The sequence below is a fragment of the Rhyacophila brunnea genome, unplaced genomic scaffold (assembly GCF_057557595.1).
Source record: "Rhyacophila brunnea isolate RB1 unplaced genomic scaffold, BYU_Rbru_1.0 scaffold_15, whole genome shotgun sequence".
NCBI classification, from domain to species: Eukaryota; Metazoa; Arthropoda; class Insecta; order Trichoptera; family Rhyacophilidae; genus Rhyacophila; species Rhyacophila brunnea.
In genome coordinates this window covers 22,736,773-22,757,779 of record NW_028232806.1, presented here as the reverse complement: position 1 = coordinate 22,757,779, position 21,007 = coordinate 22,736,773, and the positions used below count along the sequence as shown (strand labels likewise).

Below are 21,007 nucleotides of genomic sequence, written 5' to 3'. Positions count from 1 at the left end.
AAAAAGCTTCGAATTACTTTGATACAGCAAACATAAATGCATAGTGGAATAAATGTAATTCTTCCGATGCCGCACGCAAACCTTATTCATTTGATATGTACATTGATAACCCAATAACCCTAACCAATTCTCGTAGTTCAATGTTAGTGTACCCAAAATTCTAAGAAGGTCACATGGCAAGTCAGCTAGCGATGCCATTCAAGTAAAGACAATACCAACGATAAGTGAAAGGAGGTGAACAATCATGATCACACTTAGGGCTTGCGCAGACAGAGAGCGGTCGGAGTTCTGCGTTCAACCGACCGTTGACCGCTAACGTTCAGGGACAGCAGACAGGTGGCGGTCAACAATAAGCGTTCCATTTGTTTACAAACGTTGTACTGACACAAGCGCTGCATAATGCTTGACCGCTATATTCCGACTGCGAGTGGAAGTGAGAAAGCACTGCTGTTGCGTACTCACTCCCCCGTGTGGTTTCGCTCTATGTTGTGTGACTGCTCAGCGGAGGTACGGCGTTCTTTGTAATTCCGGGCATAGAACTCCAGAACTCCAGCGTTCCAATTGACCGGCGCGGTCTGACCACCGGCTGTGTACCCATACAGTATGAAGTCCATACAGTACAAAGAACGCCGAACTCCGAACGCGGAACGCAGACCGCCTGACCGCGCTCTGTCTGCGCAAGCCCTTAGAGTAAGTAAGTAAGACGTAAAAAAATCACTCGGGTCCTATTCTTTTAGCACACACTCATGGTATACCAACGTGCAAAAGAAAATTTACCTTTTATTATTAATAATTATTGCATACACTGTAAACGTCCGTTTTAAATATATTTTTTGGATTCGCCTAGGTAGGTTAGTTGTAACACTAGGTATGATTGAATAAACGGTGTAGTTTGGGACGACGGAACCATGCATCAAAACGTATTATTCTAATTCCTATGTAACTAATCAATAATAAAATTATTCTAATACATTATTTTATACTAAGCATAATATGAAAGCAAACCGGTTGTTAGTCATGTGCGGACTTGTATGGGACAGCTCTATTCCACTCCATCGTCGACTGACACTTGAAACTCATAGGCAGCTGACATTTTGCCATAGTCTCGAATGTCAGCTCATTTTATCGGAGAAGTCCATTATCTTAACTACACGCGTTTTTCCTCAGACGTATAGCGTATCCGGTCTCCTCTCTCTTGTTAGCCTATACTTAGCAGGGTAACATTACACATATTATATTATAATGATATTAGTTATATTATATTGTATAGTTGTATAGGTACCAACTCTTTTATATTAAGGCACTTTACCGATTATTGGATAGGTTCTTAATCCTGCAAAATTATCCAACACCAAAATCAAGTAAGAATATTGTGCAATTTATATTAACAAAAAGTACTTCCATGGTATGTACCTAGGTAGGCACCTACTTTCTTTCGCGGCATTTTAATTTGACGAGTTAATTATTTATCGATGCAAAACATGTGAATTTTTCCACAAATATTAGCAGTTAAGCAGTAAAGCAGTTGGTCAAATAACATGCACAAAGGGACGTCAAAAAAGTATCAATACTCTCTTTCGCTACAATACCGATACCATGAGTATCGATATTTTTTTGTTGTTGATAATATGACGTCCGTACGTGCACATACAGGGAACCCCACATACACGCCTTGCGAATATATTGTGAGAAATAAAGACAGGCGGTTTTAAGTAATTTTTAGTCTGCAGGAAAATTCTAGCTTTTTTTCTGTCAAATAGCTTATTTTCTTACTCTATCTGGCATATTTTGTGTCAGTGGCAGCTGGCAACACTGGCTTTATAGGCATTGTTTTTTTTTTTTTAAATAACTGTGTTTGCATAGATTTGGTGTTTGTAACACCTCAAATGTTAACGCCGCGCCGCGTCCAATTACATTTTTGTTTATTAATGGTATTTTTTACATTTTTACATTTTTACATTTTCAATAATTATAGAAGAAGTGCGATCTGTCAATCATAAATTATTAATGTTCCAATTTTTATATCTACTCCTTTATATTTAAATATAAGGATAACAAGATAACATAAATCTGTATGCGGAAGAAAAAGAGGGGTAAGTCGAAAATCACTACTTTTCAGAAGAGCTAAAAGAAAATTGAATTTGGTACATTGTTGGTACGTTGATTGATTTTTTGTTTACATATTATAATAATTTTTATTAGTAATTACTAATACAATACCTACTATTTATATATTCTAATCATTCCTCTCTTCTTTACGCAAAATATTTGCATTACGATTAATTTGACATATTTTAGACTTACCCCCGTTTACTTTCTCACAAAAAAATGTTAACCAAATACTTAATCATTTAAAAAATATGTTGATTACTAGATATCTTTATTAAGTATCTATATACTTCTATATTGCATAATATACATTAAGTAAGTATAATAATTAATAATATATAGAATATAATTATAGGTAAAGTCACCCTACCAATAAATCACACAAGTAGTCAATTCAAAGTGGTTTTTGAATTTTAAACAGTCCACAACAGATAAATCACACATTATGAATGTTGTAAAAAAACACCACATGGTTTATCTCAAAAACAGATGTTTGAAATGGAGTAGTCGGTAGTTTGTATTCATACCCAATGCACTTCGCTTGTATAAAATTATTATAATCATAGACTTAGATACATGGCTGTACATACTCTAACAAGATTAAACCACAGAAATCAATCAGTAATAACACTACTCCGTGGTGATTCGATTACAATAATATATTAAATTCTTAGACTCAGCAGTGATTCCCAAATTGTGGTACGCGCAAGATTTGAAATGGTGTACAAAAAACGAATTGTTTAGAGCCTTATCTTCTGTATTACATGACAAATATTGAAACTAACGTCACCGTAAAACATTATTACAATCACCAGGAGTTTCATTCACTTCAATTCATTTCAGGAGTTTCATTCATTTCATTCCCTTCAATTCACATGTATTAATTAACCAGGGCAAAAATGGCGAAAATACAACCAGTAAAGTTTATGGGAAATTTATTTACTTATGTCATTATGCATTATGTGAATCAACAATTTATTAATAATAATATTATGTACCTATTACTTATTGTCATATTATATACCTTACTTATTATACAAGAAAAAAATTTGAATTTCCTCGTTTTAAAATTGAGAATAAAGACATAGTTAGCTTTTTAATACATCCATGGTTATCGCACTTTTTCAAATTACTTTTTTATCAGTAAGTAGGTATTTATGTACTTATTATTTTTTTGACCATGTTCGATCCTAAGAAATACATAATATTATGTTCTTCCACAGGGTGGAGATTTGTATTTCAAACATGTTGTAAAAGATTTTTGTTTTTACGAGAAATTGATGTTAGCCACTTGCTTAACATATTAGGTCCTATACTCTGACTCCAAACACACATTGAAAAAGAATATGTGTATTTTCAGGACCAAGGATTAAAATCTGGAACTCACGACATTATCAGCCGACGCGTAAGCTGCTCGACCATCGTGGGTATTAATTTAAAATTACATATGTAGTAAAATAAATGCGGTATAATTTTCTTTTGGAGTTTGCAATTTACTAGTATTTTTGCGGAAATCTCAATATTTTTCGATCTGTCATGATATAGGATGTATTTTCTGATATTTTAATATATCTATCGCAAAATCCATGCTTTCCCATTTAATTCGTAATGATTCTTGTATACCTAACATTTTTTATACAAGATTATCCATCATGTTGATAAATTGATCGAAACCCCATGCACTCATCAGCAAATTATTAAATGTAGAGTACGCCGGTAAAGAAGGTATATAACGTGTCTAAAGGGGTAAGTTTGGCAAACACTACCTGAAATGAATTTATTATTCACCTGAAACGACGCGGGGGAAAGTCTTGTAGAAAAAGTATTTTATAAGGGTAGTTTTTATGTGTCAGGCCAGGCAAGTTTCCCAACTAGTCATCTTATTATGTCAATGAGCAAACTCCACAATGTAAGGAATTCCACCTATGAATTGAAATCACTTACCGGAATAACGAAGTTATGTTCTTATGAAACTATGGCAAAATATTTATCAGTAATGAATAAAGGTATTCATCTTTTACCCAGATGTTATCCTGGAGTTAACAGACTACTCTCGTGACTGCCACAAGAGTGAGAGAAAGATAAGTTGTAAATACATACGCTTTAATCTAAGGCAGGGGGGGGGGCAAACTTTTTGGATGGAGGGCCAAATTCAAGAATTCGAAATGAGCGGCGGGCCGCAAGTAAAATACCATTTTTAGATATACCTACACTATTTATTATCACGAAAAATAAACATTACAAAAAAAATAATGAGAAGAATGAAACTGTTGTACATTTTTTTAAATTCAGGTGTTAATTTTGTAGTTGATATTCTCAAAATTGCTTCTAAATGGGCATCGGAGATATTTGATCGTAAAGAATTTTTATTGAGGTTCATGATCGAAAATGTTTGTTCACATATATAGGTTGATCCAAAAATAACGAACATTTTTCTTGCATAATCTTTAAGTTGATCGAATTTGTCTGAATTAAGGGCATTGTAAAATTTGGAGATTTCTTCACGACGATGCAATTCTCTTAAATCAGTGTCACACTGCAGATCAATAATCTCAAGTTATAGCTATGTCGGTACACAATCAATATCTATTGATCTACATACAATATCTACATCCAGAGCGAGATTACAATCCAAAATTTCTTTCCATTCATTCCCAATCGATGTTCAACATAGAAAATAGTGGTTACATAGTGTGAGATAAGACGCAAGGAAGACGTACTGAGATAATACATTTACGAAACAAAATTCTTCAAATTTTAATCTATTGTCAATATTTTTTATAAAAATTATAAAAAAGTTATTCGTAATCAGAAGTACATTAATAATGGCGGGCCGCAAAAAAATACCCGGCGGGCCACAGTTTGCCCACCCCTGATATAAGGCATAGTTTCCCCTTATTATCACGCAGTAGGCTCTTTTCAAAGTAGAAGAATAGTTTGACGATGAGTGTAATGAGTGATCAAAAAATAACAAAAGTATAATATTTAAACGATGAATGTGAGAGTTAGTTTTTTTGTGATGGTTAATTTACAATGATTCAGTATCCTCAGCCAATTATTATACATTAAATTTGTTCAAGTTGAAGAATGACAATAATTGGAGATTATAGATACATTATAGATTATATTATTACTTATTAGGAATAAGAAAACGGAACACTGTACCTACTTTGTTTTATTTATCTAAATGTGTAGTGTTCAATACGAATTGACAGAGTTTACAAAATCGTCATTTTTAAAACACATAGGTAAGTAAAAGCTCGAAAGCTTCCATCGCTCAAAGCTTGCAACAAATTAAACCTAATGACGTGAAATAAGCCAGATAGAATGAGCTTAATACATCAAATTATTCTAGCTTCCTCGGAGCTGACAGATAAATATATGCAGTGTGCTCATCTCGTAACTCAGATTAATTATATTAATAGCTCGGGACGCCATGAATATAGCTGAGTAAAATTAAATAGGTCAATACCGTGTGAAGGTCACTATTACGAGAGATAATATTGTTATTATGACCTCATCGCGGTATTATCTGTACTGATTAATCCCATAACATTTAATTAAGTGCTTATTTATGTCGGTGTGTGTAGTAACTCCTAGTATCTACACACATAATAAAATAATTAATGACAGTCCTATTTATAAAGAGGATTCTGAATGTAATGTTATAAGTACTATACATTTTTAAAACGTCATAGCAGCCATTTTTTATCTGATTCCCACCAAAATTGACATTTACATTCAGTATTGTTTGGAAAATCATCATGGAAAGATACACAGTTGTACGAAGAACTGTTAAATTGCATTACAAATTACAACAATAATGAATCTATTCGAGTTACGTTTCGGACATTACGTGAAATAATATATGGTTAAAATAATCGACCTACAGAGCTAACTATTCATAATTTAATTTCAAAAATCGAATCAAATAATGTCTGTGATGTTAATAATTCAACCCGTCAAAAACGTAAACGTACTGCTGAAAATATCGATGTCGTGTATCAAAGTGTGGATTTAAAATCCAAAACAATCGATTACACGTTTTCGAGAAATTGGACTTTCTCATGGCACTACATTGAATATTTTTCATAAAGATTTGAATTCGAAGGCGTATAAAATATAGTCAACACGAGGACTATTTTGTGCGTCGAAATTTTGCTAATTTGCAGGGGCAATGGCAGCACAATCTATGGGTCTCTTTTAGAAGTGACGCCGCTACATTGTCAAATATTTAATCATTATTAATATTCTATTCTCTAATTTGATTCAAGTGGAATATATCAAATTAAAAAGTGCTAGTAGGTAGGTACTCTTTTTTAAATTCGTACAAATTGCCAAACGGCAAGTGCTGGTCGCAGCGCTCGAAATGGACCGGAACGCACCGGAGCGCAGTTCCTGTTCATGAATTCCTCGAGACTATCGCTCCGTCTCGCGGAAAAATGAAAAATTGCGTTATTTACATATTTAAATATAATTTTAAAAGTTTATACGAAACTGAAACCTTAACTCAATTTTCATCTATCTTGCCGACAACATTATGCCCAAATCTTGCATGCCACAAAACACTCCCAGCAAACCGTCTAATCGTGGCAGGTATATAACAAAAAATCTACTAAGTACATACACTGTTTTTATAAAATCTTACATAAACATTTTAATATTTTCGTAAAAATTATCGAGCGCTCTGGTTCGTAAAATTGCCCATTTCGAACGATGGCTGGTCGATAAAAATTCCATTCGGCTTGAAATCTCTTCTCTTCCTAATCGTATCGGGTTATTTTCCATTAATCGTATACCACCTTAATAACTTAAAATTTAATTTTGAATAATAAAGTAATACAATCGTGAATATATAAGTATTGAATTTTATATAATACCACAAAGAAAATACATTGGAATGATATGAAAATTCACCTGTAATTTTATTTCATATTGAAAAGAAAAAAAATTCTGGCTGAAAAAGATTCTCTGCACTACAGTTGTTACATTGGGCGATTTGGTGTTGGAAATCGGTTATCGATTTCGTATTCCACCACGCTTCGGAAAGCATCAATGGCTATATTTCAGGAAGCAAGCAACGTCGACTTTTCATGGCTGGAAAAACGCATGCGTAAACCTCTCATTATGTATACAAATTACTGTTTCAGTCTATATTTTCTACAGTGTACGTCGTCGGAAAAGCTCCTCAAATTTAAATACGATTCAACACGAATTCACCCTTCAATTTAATGACTAATTAATGAGTTATACAACGGAGTTTGAGGGGTTGAATTTTGTTGTACCTACATACTATAATTCGTTTGGAATAATTATGCTCTAATGATGATAGCCAACTCAATTGTGTACTAAGGTGCATTTTTAAAAATCATATCCGCTTCTAAGCACAAAATTTGGGCCTCTACCGAATTAAGATTATTTTAACATTTAAGTTAAGCGCCCTCCACCGACAGTTGGTCTTAATCGAGCGTATCGCGGGACCCTACAAATGGTGATGTGAAGCATCTGAAACAATTATTGGACTGGGAGTGATCTGGGAGAAGATGCCCAAGACCTAGGTTGCTACGCTCAAAGTGAGCTCTGACTGAGTTTAATGAGTTTATTTTAATGCATAGTGCCAGGAAGAGAAAAGCATATTTTTTATGAATATTGGTCAGCCGTTCACCCAACCCATTGGACTTTTCCTTTGGATATAATAACATTTTTTGCCCAGCCGCGAGATAAATCTCGAATTGATGATCCTAATTAACTAAAATAGGTAAGTTAAGTCCACTATTATCTACGTATATTAAGAATAATTTCAGTTAATTTCTTTTATTGAGTTAACTGTCAATTCACGGTTACACTGCATTGTATTATAGATTAAATTTAATAAAACGCAAAAATTTTAGTAGGTAAGTACTTATTCCAATTTTATTATTTAATCAATTTGGAATCTGTAAGTATTAAAATATTTTTCGTTTTATTAAACTTATCAATAATTATTTCAGTTTAAATTTACTTTGAGTAGTAGATTTCTGTTGTAGAATTTATACTGTATTAATTATTATAAAAAAATATTGACAATATTATGAAACTGTTAACCGTAAAATCGAGCTGTGTTGCCAATTTTGTGATGTTGTCAACTCGAGTCAGGCTAGGACTTAAGAGAGATTATTTTGTATTTAAAAATGATATATCCGTGAAATTTAATACTTATTATTTATATTTTAACTATTTTAGAGTAGATATTTACCATGTCAGCAACTCAATTTATTAATATACCTATCTATGTACATAAGTAACTAAAACGGAAAACTTAACCATTAGTAAAGCAATGATAAGGATTTTAAACAAGGCTTTTCCAAATAATTGACTCATATCTTTAGTAGGTAACTATATGGTGGTTAAGTAAAGTTAATATATTAGTCATAGTTCGGTAGGAAAGTAATTTTTGATTGATTGGGGTTTTGACAGCTAAAATACGTTTCCATTTACTCACCCCCATTATTATATAACCTATATCTACCCTAAAATGTTTAATGCATGCCGTGTCTTGATATGAAATGACTTACAAATTTGCTTAGATATTAAAAATAGAAATGGCTACCTCTATGACTGGTAATAAAAAATGGAGGTATAGAAAACATACATTTTTAAATATTTTTTGGACTGTAATGCTTTGGAAATTACATTTATATTTTATTTACTGGGTCATTAGTAAATATCATGTAGAAAGAACCACGTAAAAAAATAAGTAGCTGGGACCTTCATAAGATAGAATATTTTAATAGAATATCCACGGTAACCTCACTGAGATGGGTATTTACTTAAAATGAAATGTTGTCAACTAGATGAATCTGGTAAAAAATACACATGTGCTATAACATATCTATTAGATTAGACAAATAATTACTTACACCAAGTTTACCATAACCATCGCATTCTGATAATTGTACTTTACCATTTAGCTAGGCTATCGATATACTTACTCACAAATCCAGACGAAGCTTCCCAAAATTATACAACTGAGATGCTATTTCAAATTCAGTTAAGGGGGGACATGCTCAGCGTAGGTCAAAATGGAGCTTTTGTTCTATTTCCAAAGCATGATCCTGGACATACCTTAAACGTTGTAGATAATCTACTTATATAATTTTGAAGCCTTATTATCCTTTATATTTATTTTAAACATTTGATGACTGCATAAAGTATGTTTATTACATAAAATAGTATTCTTTTAAACCTCTCGCTCTAATGTTTTAGAATATAGTCATATTTCGGTACATAACTGTGCAGTGGTGTTAAGATTTTTTACATTTATTAATTTTTAAACGCATTTATAAAAATATTAATATAATTTATGACGAGATAATTTTAGTAAAATATTTACGATAAAAAATTATATTGATAATCTCTGTGATCCCAAATTTGACAAGAATTAGGCATTTTATTATTCAAAAAATCGGCAAGATTAACACATTTGAAGATAATTCTAAAGAAACTAATTATAAGCTATGTCCTTGACCATTCAAGTGGGATAAACATCCTATGAATAATGATTGCTTTATAATAATTATTGACCTAAGGAAAAGGTAGTGTTTTTTTGAAATATGCCATTTCTTTTGTCATCTCCCAGTGGTTAAGCTACAACATACTGTCGTAGCCATAAATTGACAAACTAAAATTGAAGTAGGGAGTAAGATCATGTTAACGCGCGTGTTTGAACATGTACCCAACCGAAAAAAAATCTTTTTTTTTAACGGTACATGTTCAAACACGCGCGTTAACATCATTTACTCCCTACTTCAATTATAGTTTGTCAATTTATGGCTACGGCCGTATGTTGTAGCTTAACCACTGGGGAATGCCAAAAGAAATGGCGTACCTATTTCAAAAAATCACTACCTTATTCTTAGGTCAATAATTATTATAAAGCAATCATTATTCGTAGGATGTTTATCAGTAAATTATCACACTTGAATGGTCAAAGACAAAGCTTATAATCAATATCTTTAGAATTATCTTCAAATGTGTTAATTTTGCCCATTTTTTGAATAATAAAATGCCTAATTCTTGTCAAATTTGGAATCACAGAGATTATCAATATAATTTTTTATCGTAAATATTTTACTAAAAGTATCTCGTCATAAATTATACTAATATTTTTATAAATGCGTTTAAAAATTAATAAATATAAAAAATCTTAACACCACTGCACAGTTATGTACTGAAATATGACTATATTCTAAAACATTAGAGCGAGAGGAAAAATACTATTTTATGTAATAAAAATACTTTATGTAGTCATCAAATGTTTAATATTAATATAAAGGATAATAAGGCTTCAAAATTATATAAATAGATTATCTACAACGTTTAAGGTATGTCCAGGATCATGCTTTGAAAATAGAACAAAAGCTCCATTTTGACCTACACTGAGCATATCACCCCTTAATATTGCCGACTACCTATTTTTTGTCATTTTGAATCAAAGTTTGTAACCATTGACCTGATTACGTTAGTATCTCACAAATTCTGGTTTTGACGTACATTGCATTATATTGTTTTGTTAAACTCCCTCCCCTCGCCCGTCTGACGAATCCAACTGATTGGACAGACGCCTCGCGGAGTAATATTTTCATTGTAAATTGTCCCGGTATAATATGCAGATAGATATGCAGAATTTAAAGATAAAATTTTAATTTCTTTAATAGTAATAAAAAAAATCAATGCCTAAATATTATTACGATATGATAGATATAAGAAAACTAAATGATTACCACTTTTATTTCTTCAATATTTAGAAGCATAGTTTTTATATTTTGTTGCGTTGGTTATAAAATAACCACTGAAAATTGGACAAATATAAATATTATAATACTATATTTGTTTACACTATATTTGTTATTACAACATGTGTCTCGGAAGCATGCAAATTTTCGTTTTTCACTCAATCACTGGCATCACTTTTCACTCATAATTGTTCCAGGTTTTCGGTGAAACATAGTAACTACTTATAATTCTTTTACCCGTTAATTATTATGACTGTCAGTTGATTGTGCCACAATGTATTGCAGTGGCGAAGGGTGGAGGTAGGATATAAAGATCCGAAATAAATAGTGCACATTAAACTTTGTCAGTCATACGTATTTGTTTCCATTGAACTATGACTATAAATTGCAGTGATATTGTTTGTTAGTTTTTAAAAAAATTATTAAACCCTGCCTAACCAAACCATAATAGTATGCTATGGGTGTTCTGTTAAAAATAGTGCACACATTTTCAGTCATAGTTATTTGTTTTTGATGAATTAACAATACATATTTTTTTAATTCATTACGGCCTAACCAAACCATTATAGATAAAAAATATTCAAAATGATGTATGATTTAATGGCATAATTTTAAATATTTTATAGATAGAAGAATAATTTTTGACTGTTATCTATTATGGCTTGGTTTACGCGTGGTTTAATTGAATTTTAAAAACTAACCAACACTATTCGCAATTTATAGAGTTAGTTCAATGAAAACAGTTACGTATATCTGACAAAGACTAGTGTGTAGGTACTATTTATGTCGGATCCAGTATACCTCCACCCTTCGCCGCTGATGTACTAGGTATATCATTGGCATTATATATATATTATGTACCCGTATCTTCAATGCAACTATTGGAGTATAATATAATACATAGTATTTGAGTATAGATTATAATGTGATGGTATATCTGGTCTAAATACACCTCCGTGGACGTGGGACAATGAGAACACAATTATTATAGCATATTACTGTATTATGGGTAGGGAATCCAATCCCGAGCCAAAATTCTATTTCGATTTGACAATCCCGGGATCCCGGAACTGGTCCCGGGATTGGCATTTTTTTCCATTGTTAATATAAAATTTTTATATTTACAAATAACATTGATAAAATCGGTCAAAAATAAATCCAGTATAATTTATACTATTTAAGACATTTATTGTCAATACTGTATACGTTCATAAATCTTGGAAATACATAAGTTTAATGGAGTAAATAATATTGTAATATAAATAATGAATTTAATATGAGATTGCTGTTTCTGATAGTAAAGACTTAATGAATGGGTTAGCGAGATTTAAAATAGTAAAGCAAATCATGGTGTACTTATGGCCTTTCCGCTTCATAAATCTAATTAGTCAGCCAAATATGAAACTGCCGTAAAATGTATGAGATCATGGTAGAATTACTTTGTTAATAGTGCTAAGCATTGTTTTTTTTCCAACGTTTCTTATTTTTATCAATGTATGTGAAAAAATAAAATGAATCGGTAACCTACGCATGGGTATAAATCAAACTTCATTCAAACTCAGTTTATTTCTAATGTAGTTATTTGTTATTAAATGTATTTTTCTGTTATATTTTCGTTTTTATTTTATTGTCCATAAAAATTGGTAAAAAAACCAATCCCGAAAGTTTCGGGATTATGTTTATCAATCCCGGGATTCATAGGTATCGAAAATAGCTTGGGATCCCGGGATTGGAATCCCTAATATCAGTGGCGAAGGGTGGAGGTAGGCTGTTAAGATTCGCTATAAATAGTGCACACTAAACTTTGTTAGTCATATGTATTTGTTTTTATTGAACTAAGACTACAATTTACAGATGGTGTTAGTTAGTTTTTGAAAATCAATTAAACCCTGCCCAAACGAAACCATAATAGTTTTGGCCTAATTTGGGCGATACGACAAAATTGTGCGCACTTTTTCATTCATAGTTATTTGTTTTCGTTGGATTAAAAATACATATTACACATATTGTTGGTTCATTTTTTTTATTTCATTAAGCCCTGCCTAAACCAAACTATAATAAATTAAAAATATTATTCTATCTATAAAATATTCAAAGTTATGTATGATTTAATTGCATAATTTTAGATATTTTATAGATAGACATGTATTTTTTGACTATTATCTAATATCGCTTGGTTTCTCAGGGTTTAATTTAATTTTAAAAACTAACCAACACTTTCTGTGAATTGTAGTCTTATTTCAATGAAAAAAAATATGTATGTCTGAAAAAGTTTGATGTGCACTATTTATGGCGGATCTTAACAGCCTACCTCCACCCTTCGCCACTGCCTAATATGGGTATAAGTTACATGTTTCTATACAAAAACAATAATAATAATTTGCCAGGCAATTTCAGTAGATTCAAAGAATCAACAATACTGAACGCACCCGTCCGAATTGCATGGTAAAAGTTACAGCATTTAATCGATCTATGCTCCCGACTCAATGACATTATTAATGGACGATGCACTCAATACAGTAGCTAGCAAGTAAATTCGCGCATTCGCATGTATAGGTAGACGTCACGCAATCTCCATTATGCGATATCACGCATCGGGAATTTATAGCAATATGACCTTTATTGTAATGGCGTTAGAGCAGTATTTCTAATGTCAATGTTTATTTGAGCGAACCATTCGGCAGCCCAACAAAAAGCATCAGGAATTTATAGCAATATCACCTTTATTGTAATGGCGTTAGAACAGATTATGCCATTCGGCAGACCCGACAATAAAGTGAGTGTCATTTTTTTCCAGATGATTCGTCCATATTAATGTCATTGTCCGGACTACATACAGTAGCAAAATCTAGTTGGAAAAGATCTAACTTCTCACGTTTAGATGAAAATTCAAATGTTCTACTAAAGTTGACAAAGAACAGTCTACTGAGGCTAGCATAGTGTAAACAATCTCACCAGTGCACTGGACTCAATTTTATAAATATATCTATATACTTATGTAATATGGAGTGTAGAGTGGCATCAATAAAATTATATCTGTATTTAATTTAAAATAAATATGTTTACACTCGAGATAATATTATATCCATGGAACACAAAAATGATGGGAAATCGGCTCCCTTATGGGTGATGGTGTAACAAGATTAATTTTCGATCGTGGAGAAATATGGGATAAACTTAAAACACGTGTTAAAGCATATATTATTTTCAATATATGTATATATATATATGGAGGTATTAAAGTTCGTCGCGTAAACGAAAAATGCATTCAATATTGGAAATATCGAGAGGACATTCTAAAGAGTGTGTATTTATGAGGTTTTATAGCCTAACCGTCATTAAACACAATCACTGATTACCTTTTAATTACCACATTTAAATAAAACGTTAATTATAAATAATGACCAACGACTCCAAACGCGCCAGTCGCGGTGTTAGCACTAAATATCATTTCAAATATTGGTCTATGGCGACTGTTTTTTTTTTAAATTTATACCTAATTGTTATCTTAATACATTATCTATCATTATCGGCAAAACTGTGTGCAAACAATTAGTCCATGTCCATTCTATCATCTCCACATTCGGTGCCCTGGTTTGTAGTCTCCTTTGAAGAGAAATAAGCTTAATACTTTGGACGCTGATGACGCACCTGGCGCGTAATGACCAGGCGGCCGATCGATGTAAGTAACGTGCATTTTAAAGGTGGTAATTAAAAAATCATTATCTAATCAGCAGCGAATGAGTTAAGCAAGCCGATACTGAGGCTAAGAACAGGACACACAACGGGTAAAAGATTTGATGTCCTCATGGGAAGAAGCGATTCACAGATCTGCGATGAATGTGATGTTTTGGAGGACATTGTACATATAGCAGTACAATACCCTAAATATGAACGACACTGAGTACAGCTGCGAATTGCTGAATAAAAAACTATTCATCACACACTACATAATACATATATGAATACATTTAGATATCGAAAGCTCTAATTGCATATTATGTATTAAGTTAATAGAATTGGTAAGCAAATGAAACTTGTAACGTTTAACTGTAAGTGGTCATCAAGTACATACATCAAATTAGCTGTTTGCTTAATTGAATGAATCATTTCTCGGACGTAAAAAAATAGTATTACGAGAAATGGAAGACAGGGAAACAACATACATGTTATATATACTATACTATAAACAATTATAATTCTTTGTCCTTCATGAAAGTAAATTAAGAGGGCAACCACTAATGGCGTCAATTAAGTCAATTTCATTCAAACGTTTAATACTTTAACAGATCATAAGTAATAAAATAACTATTCGCCATAATATAAAAGTAATCGAAATACATAATATTACCAACACAGTTATAAATGTTATAATAGCAATGATAACGATAACAGATTTGTTATGTTAAGATAACATAACACAACTACTGTAAGCGATGGTTAATTAGGCTCCATTTATCATATTACCATGGTGGGTGTTGTAAATAGTGATAGCTCGAGTGATAATAAATGATTAATAGCTTTTCCCGTGTCAACAAGATAAGCTAATAAATTGTCTGTCATATTTTCCACGTGGCTTAGCACTGACTAGGGTAATTTTGGAGTGACGTGGACTCGGGGATTTTATAACAAATGATGATAATATTGAAAACACTGACCTGGTTCTCATTGTTGAGCAGTTTGAGCTGGTCGTTGATGAGGCTGTACTTGGCGCTCTCCTCCTTCCGCAGAGCTCTCTCCTTCTTCAGTTCCGGGCTCCAGAAAGTCTTGATGCTGTGCATGCTTGACCCGAGTTTCTGGTTGGTGAGCTCGAGTTCCTTTTTGAGGTTCCCGAGCTCACGCTGCAGATCTGTATTCTGGTGCTGCAGCTCACCGATAAACACCCCTCCCGGCTCTCGGAGAGCGGGAGACTGTCTGGCGGACCTCGCGCCATATAGTTCCTCCTCCAAAAACAACCCTCGCTCCAAAGATCTGTCTCGGAGAGCTCCCCTTTCTAAGGAGCGCTCTCGCGGTTCTCTAATCGGCAAAAACTCGCGGTCTCTGTCGCGCTCCCTATCCAAAGACTGGTAGCGCACCGACAGAGGGTGCGAAGGCCTGGTGGCGCTTCTCGACCGGTGCCCCCGCCGCTCCTCGGGGCTCGGAGGCTCGTCATGATAATAGGGGGACCCCATCGTTCTGTGATGGGGCGGATACCCCTGGTCCGGACTGGGAGCCTGCCGGACTCTGCCGGGCGGCGGGTAGCCCCGCGAAGGCGAGCGGTCCACCGTGGGCAGTTCTCCCGCGCGGCGCCCTCTCGGCGAACGGCTGCCTCCTACGGAGGAAGGGCCGTAAGGCTCGCGAGACATGGCGCCCCAAAGCACCCCTCTCCCCTGCTTCCCTGTGCACTACTCAGACTCTTATGACCGCTGCCAAACGGCATTATTTTCATTCACGACATTTAACGAGACCGGCGGAACGGTGACGTCGCCTGCGCCACTGCGGCTGCGGATTCCCGGCGGGGACTATCGCGCCCTGGTCATCGCGTCGACGGCCGCTTCGACGGCGATCCTACGCCCGCAAAAAACGGAGTAGTAAAAGTCTATCTAGCGGAGTGGAGTACGGCGTCTGTGCGCGGGGGGACTTTCCCGGCGGCATCGACCGACGTCGCGACGCACGCGCACTCCCCGCGCAGCCTTCGCGCTCTCTCTCGCGACTTTCCCGAAGAATTTTCTTTCACTGAATCGCCCGCCACCGATTCTTGACACTTTTCTGCTCCGGCTTCACTGACAGCGTGCGACTCGGGGGGATTTTAAATAACAGTTTCAATCGGAGTGTTATTCAGCGGGGTATAAATAGTTTTCTTTTGGAGTGTTATCGATCGATGTATTTCGGGAATGTGGAGTGCAAGCTTCGCGGCGGAGCGATTCTGAAAGACTGAGTCGAGTCGGTGTGAAGTTAGGTGCGCGCGGCGTGTCGGCGGTGACGCGGGGCGGAGGCGGGGGCGCTGCCAGCGGCTGATCAATGAAGGGCGCCCCCTCGCTTTGCGGCCCTCCTCCTCATCCTCCGGCACCGGCGCGAGGTCCTGCGGGTGGGCGGATGTGGAAGCACTCACTCCGACGGTGACCGAATTAATTCTGGTGCAATCCTGGATATTGTGTGGATTACGCTCTGTTGTCAACGTGTTGATTATATATTTAAAATTTAAATGGAACGCCCCACATTTCAAAATTACAATAGTAAATAACTTAACTGAAAAAGTAAATAGTGTTAATACCTATAAAACTATATTAATTAAAACAAATTATGATAAAATACTCGAACCTCTAATTTAAATAGATATTTATACGTAATATTCTGATAGATTTATCTAGTTGAAAATCAATAATTTAAATTTATTGTGTCAAAACATTAATTCAATTATTAAGAGTTTGATAAAATACCACCTCAATTCAATTGTATTATTATCTTACACTACTCATCTAAGCCAAGCAGCCGTACAACTAAATAATTATGTTCCATAGCGTCCAGACAGTTTATATTTTGACGTCAACAGTTAAAATAAAAATCTCATTTCTGAATGAATAGAAGGAAATGAGCTGGTTTAAAGGATTTATGAGCTTGGAGTGTAAGTGCCGTGAATGAGAGGCATCTGGAGTGAAGAACTTCCATCTATTAATAGACTAAATAGTACTGTTTCCAGGGTGCCACCCCCCCCCCCCCCACATATATACCTACCTACGTAGTTGGTACAAACCGCATTATTTGTGAAATATCCGATGTATGTAGGTATAGCATGCATACGTTGTGATTAAATCCCTCTCCTTTTTGTGAATGCAGAAGAATTCAAACCACTAAGCATATTATTGAGAACTGCATCCTATGTGCCTTTTATAAAAGAATTTCTGTCAATTACTAAGCTTATTAAAACATGTTGACAGGGATTGAGACACTTACTAGCCGTGAGTCTATACTGATAAAATATTTAATGTACCTATAGAAGAATTATTGGAGACTGGTTTTGTTTCTGTGAATATTCTTAAATACTTATGCCGTCATCTATGGCTACATGTAAATTGTACGTAAAACATTTCACCGTGGCACAGTTCGCCGTGAGCTTTCTTATCGGAAAGAGATGGCCGTATACTATACAGTTTCCAATTTTATTAGATTCAATGTGAACATTATTCACACATGTGATTTCGGCAAAATTCATTAATTTAATGAAAACCTAACCTAACTTAACATAACCGAACCCAACAAAAATAATCCAGTATATCGGCTATTTTCAAAATTTGTTTGCTGCTGGCTTCCTGTAAGTACAGTGTAAACCGACAAAAACCGTGTTTTATTTACACATGAATTTTATGTCAGTACTGTACGCCCAAAGGGGTTGGACGGTCTTTAATATACGGCTACATATATATTTTCGATTCAACATTGGTGCCAATTGGGAGGGCAATAACTCTGTTCAACCAAATCGCTTCGGATATTGATATATTCCATCTACGTGAGGATGAGTATAGGTGGACGTTATTTTGTAAATTCTTAAAATAGGGTCTGCTTAACTCATCCGGTGCACTTCCTTGTACCTATACACTTAATATTTTTTTTTGTATTTACACATTTATACTGTAGAATAACTTAATACTTATCTATCTCTTTTGTTATGCACATAATACTGTTTTAATAATATTTCTTTGTTTCTAAATGTCATGTTGTGAACGTCTTAAACTTATAATTTGTAATGTCCACAATATGTAAAATAAATAAATTGAAATTGAAATACGGCGAACTGCATACATACAAGTTACCGGATAGGGTCGTCTATACCCTGAATGCATGAATAATCTCTCAATACAAAAAAAAGAATCTGGTATGATTTAGTCGAAAATCCACTAGTTACGGTATAACGTTTTATGGATAAAAAAAATAAACGTCCCGAGTTTTCCAACTAGCGTGGTCACCCCACAGTCGTGAGATGTAGGCCATCTAGTACTCTTTGTAAGTACCGCACTACGCAAACGCATTCTGGATTCTTGCGGTCTACTTTTCTTGCTGTTTCTCCGATACTTAACGATTAATTATTTTATTAGCTGACGCGCCGCGAGCCACCGTTTGTGAGGTATGAGTAGGTAACCAAGTACTTATGTAGGAAGCTTCCAACAACACGGATCGATTATTGGGTAAACTGTATTTTATAGAGCTTTAATTCATGTTCTCTCGCGTACAGCGGACGTTACGGCCACTTGCAGTACTGTGTCATTGATTTGATGGCATGTGTGCAGGTATTTTAATAAGATTTTATGAAGCATTATTGTTAGCCTTTCGATTAACCCTATCTAGTATAAATGATATATTTACTTTATTAATAGTAAAATTAATAGAAATTTATTTATTTTACATATAATGAACATGACAAATTATAAATTTAAAGCGTTCACGACATGACAAACAATAACAATACAAATAATAATAAAATAAGAAAAATAAAAGTACATGGAAGTAGAGTTGGGTATTCCCCGAGAAAATCTCAATATCGAGATTCGGGATTTCCTGAAATGATGAAATTTTGAAATTCTCGAGATGCGGAATTTCCAGAAAAGAATGCTCGAGGATTTTTATTCTAAAGGAATTTAAAAAAAAACTGTTAAAATCTTAAAATCAGTATAAAAAAAGACAAATTCCCAAAAAATATGATTTATCTAAGAAGACGAATAAAATAGATGTAGGAAAACAAAAATAATTCAAAACATTACTTATTAAAATAGAATTTGAAAAAACACAGACTGTCAATGGCTGCGTCTGACAATCGCATACGCTTTTGAGACACAAAATTCCCTGATGTTGCAAAAATTGCGCTCATTTTGAGTCGACGTATGCCCCGATCAGTCTTTGAACGTTTTGTGTTTTCTGTCCACTTTTTTCATATAGAAAATCGTTTTTTCAATTAATATGTGATAATAAAGAAATCCCGAATCCCGAGAAAAGATTCTCGAGATCCGGGATTTCCCGAAATGTTAAAAATTTTAATTCTCGAGATTCGATGGAAAAGATGGAAAATCTCGAAAATTTCTCGAGAATTCCCGTCGGGAAATTCCCGAAACCCAAGTCTACATGGAAGCATACAGAATGAACTAGGTTGATAGATCCTATCTTTATAACCTATAAAACAACGTCCACCTAAATACACCCTGACGTCAGTGAAATATATCAATATCTGAAGAGACTTTATTAAACATAGTTATTTCCCTCCCAATTGGCATTACTAATGGCAGGTTAGTTCTGCACCTTGAGAGAACAAACAACGAATGCCCTCGATTCCTAAGATAATTATCAGAGACAGACAAGCCAATACTACCAAGAATAGCAGAGTTTCCATTTACGCCGTGTAGAAGTCGGAAAAAATATGTAGCTAAATAAAGACACAAGTCAAAAGACAGTTATACGTTCGATTTGTTTATGCTCTGCTACTGACCAACAGACGATCAACGATCGAGTAAAAACGTTGAACTTTGACAGTTGCGATAATTAAAAATAACGTAATATTGTCCGATAATCCCGAAATGTTGTGTTATTTACGAGTACATGCAGATTTGCATAAAATAATGTATTAGGGAAAATTTTACGTTTTCTTTAAGAATTTCATATATTCAAATAAAAAAACTATTGATAAATCTCTCATTTTCTATCATCTCATCATAGGTATTTAAATTAACTAATTAATTAACAAAAATGTTTAGAACAATTTCGGTCCGAATGATTGCGTCAAAGAAATATTACGACAAAAATAAATATTTCATTTTTCCCCTGGCTGTTCTGTTTTGTCACCGTTCTGTTTCTTCGTGTTCTGTTTATTCATGTTCTGTTTTATCAAGTTCTGTTTATGCATATTCTGTTATATCATATTATTCTGTTTATTCATTAAATCGAATGAAATACATAGAAGAATTATTAATCCACGTACCTATACCTATTATGATTTGAACCGGTAGGTAGACAAAGCCAATAAGCCAAACCATTAGATTATCATACTCTGCAACAACCATAAACCTTGGTAAGTATCAGTGGCGCACCCAGGGGGGGGGGGGGGCAAGGGGCCCTGGCACCCCCCAAAAATGAAAATTATCATAATGATTTTAAACATT

The 21,007-nt window shown here is 34.2% G+C and overlaps 1 protein-coding gene across 4 annotated transcripts in view; it reads right to left on the bottom strand.

The window, feature by feature from the left end:
• brp (ELKS/RAB6-interacting/CAST family member bruchpilot) overlaps nucleotides 1–16,813 on the bottom strand; it is a 232,930-nt gene extending 216,117 nt beyond the window's left edge. For all 4 annotated transcript variants that reach the window (XM_085943333.1, XM_085943332.1, XM_085943336.1 and 1 more), the window contains exon 1: nucleotides 15,542–16,813. In XM_085943333.1, coding sequence (XP_085799459.1) covers nucleotides 15,542–16,228 — 687 coding nt within the window. In that variant the 5' untranslated portion in view covers nucleotides 16,229–16,813. The remainder of the gene's footprint in view (nucleotides 1–15,541) is intronic.
• Nucleotides 16,814–21,007: the final 4,194 nt, after the last annotated feature.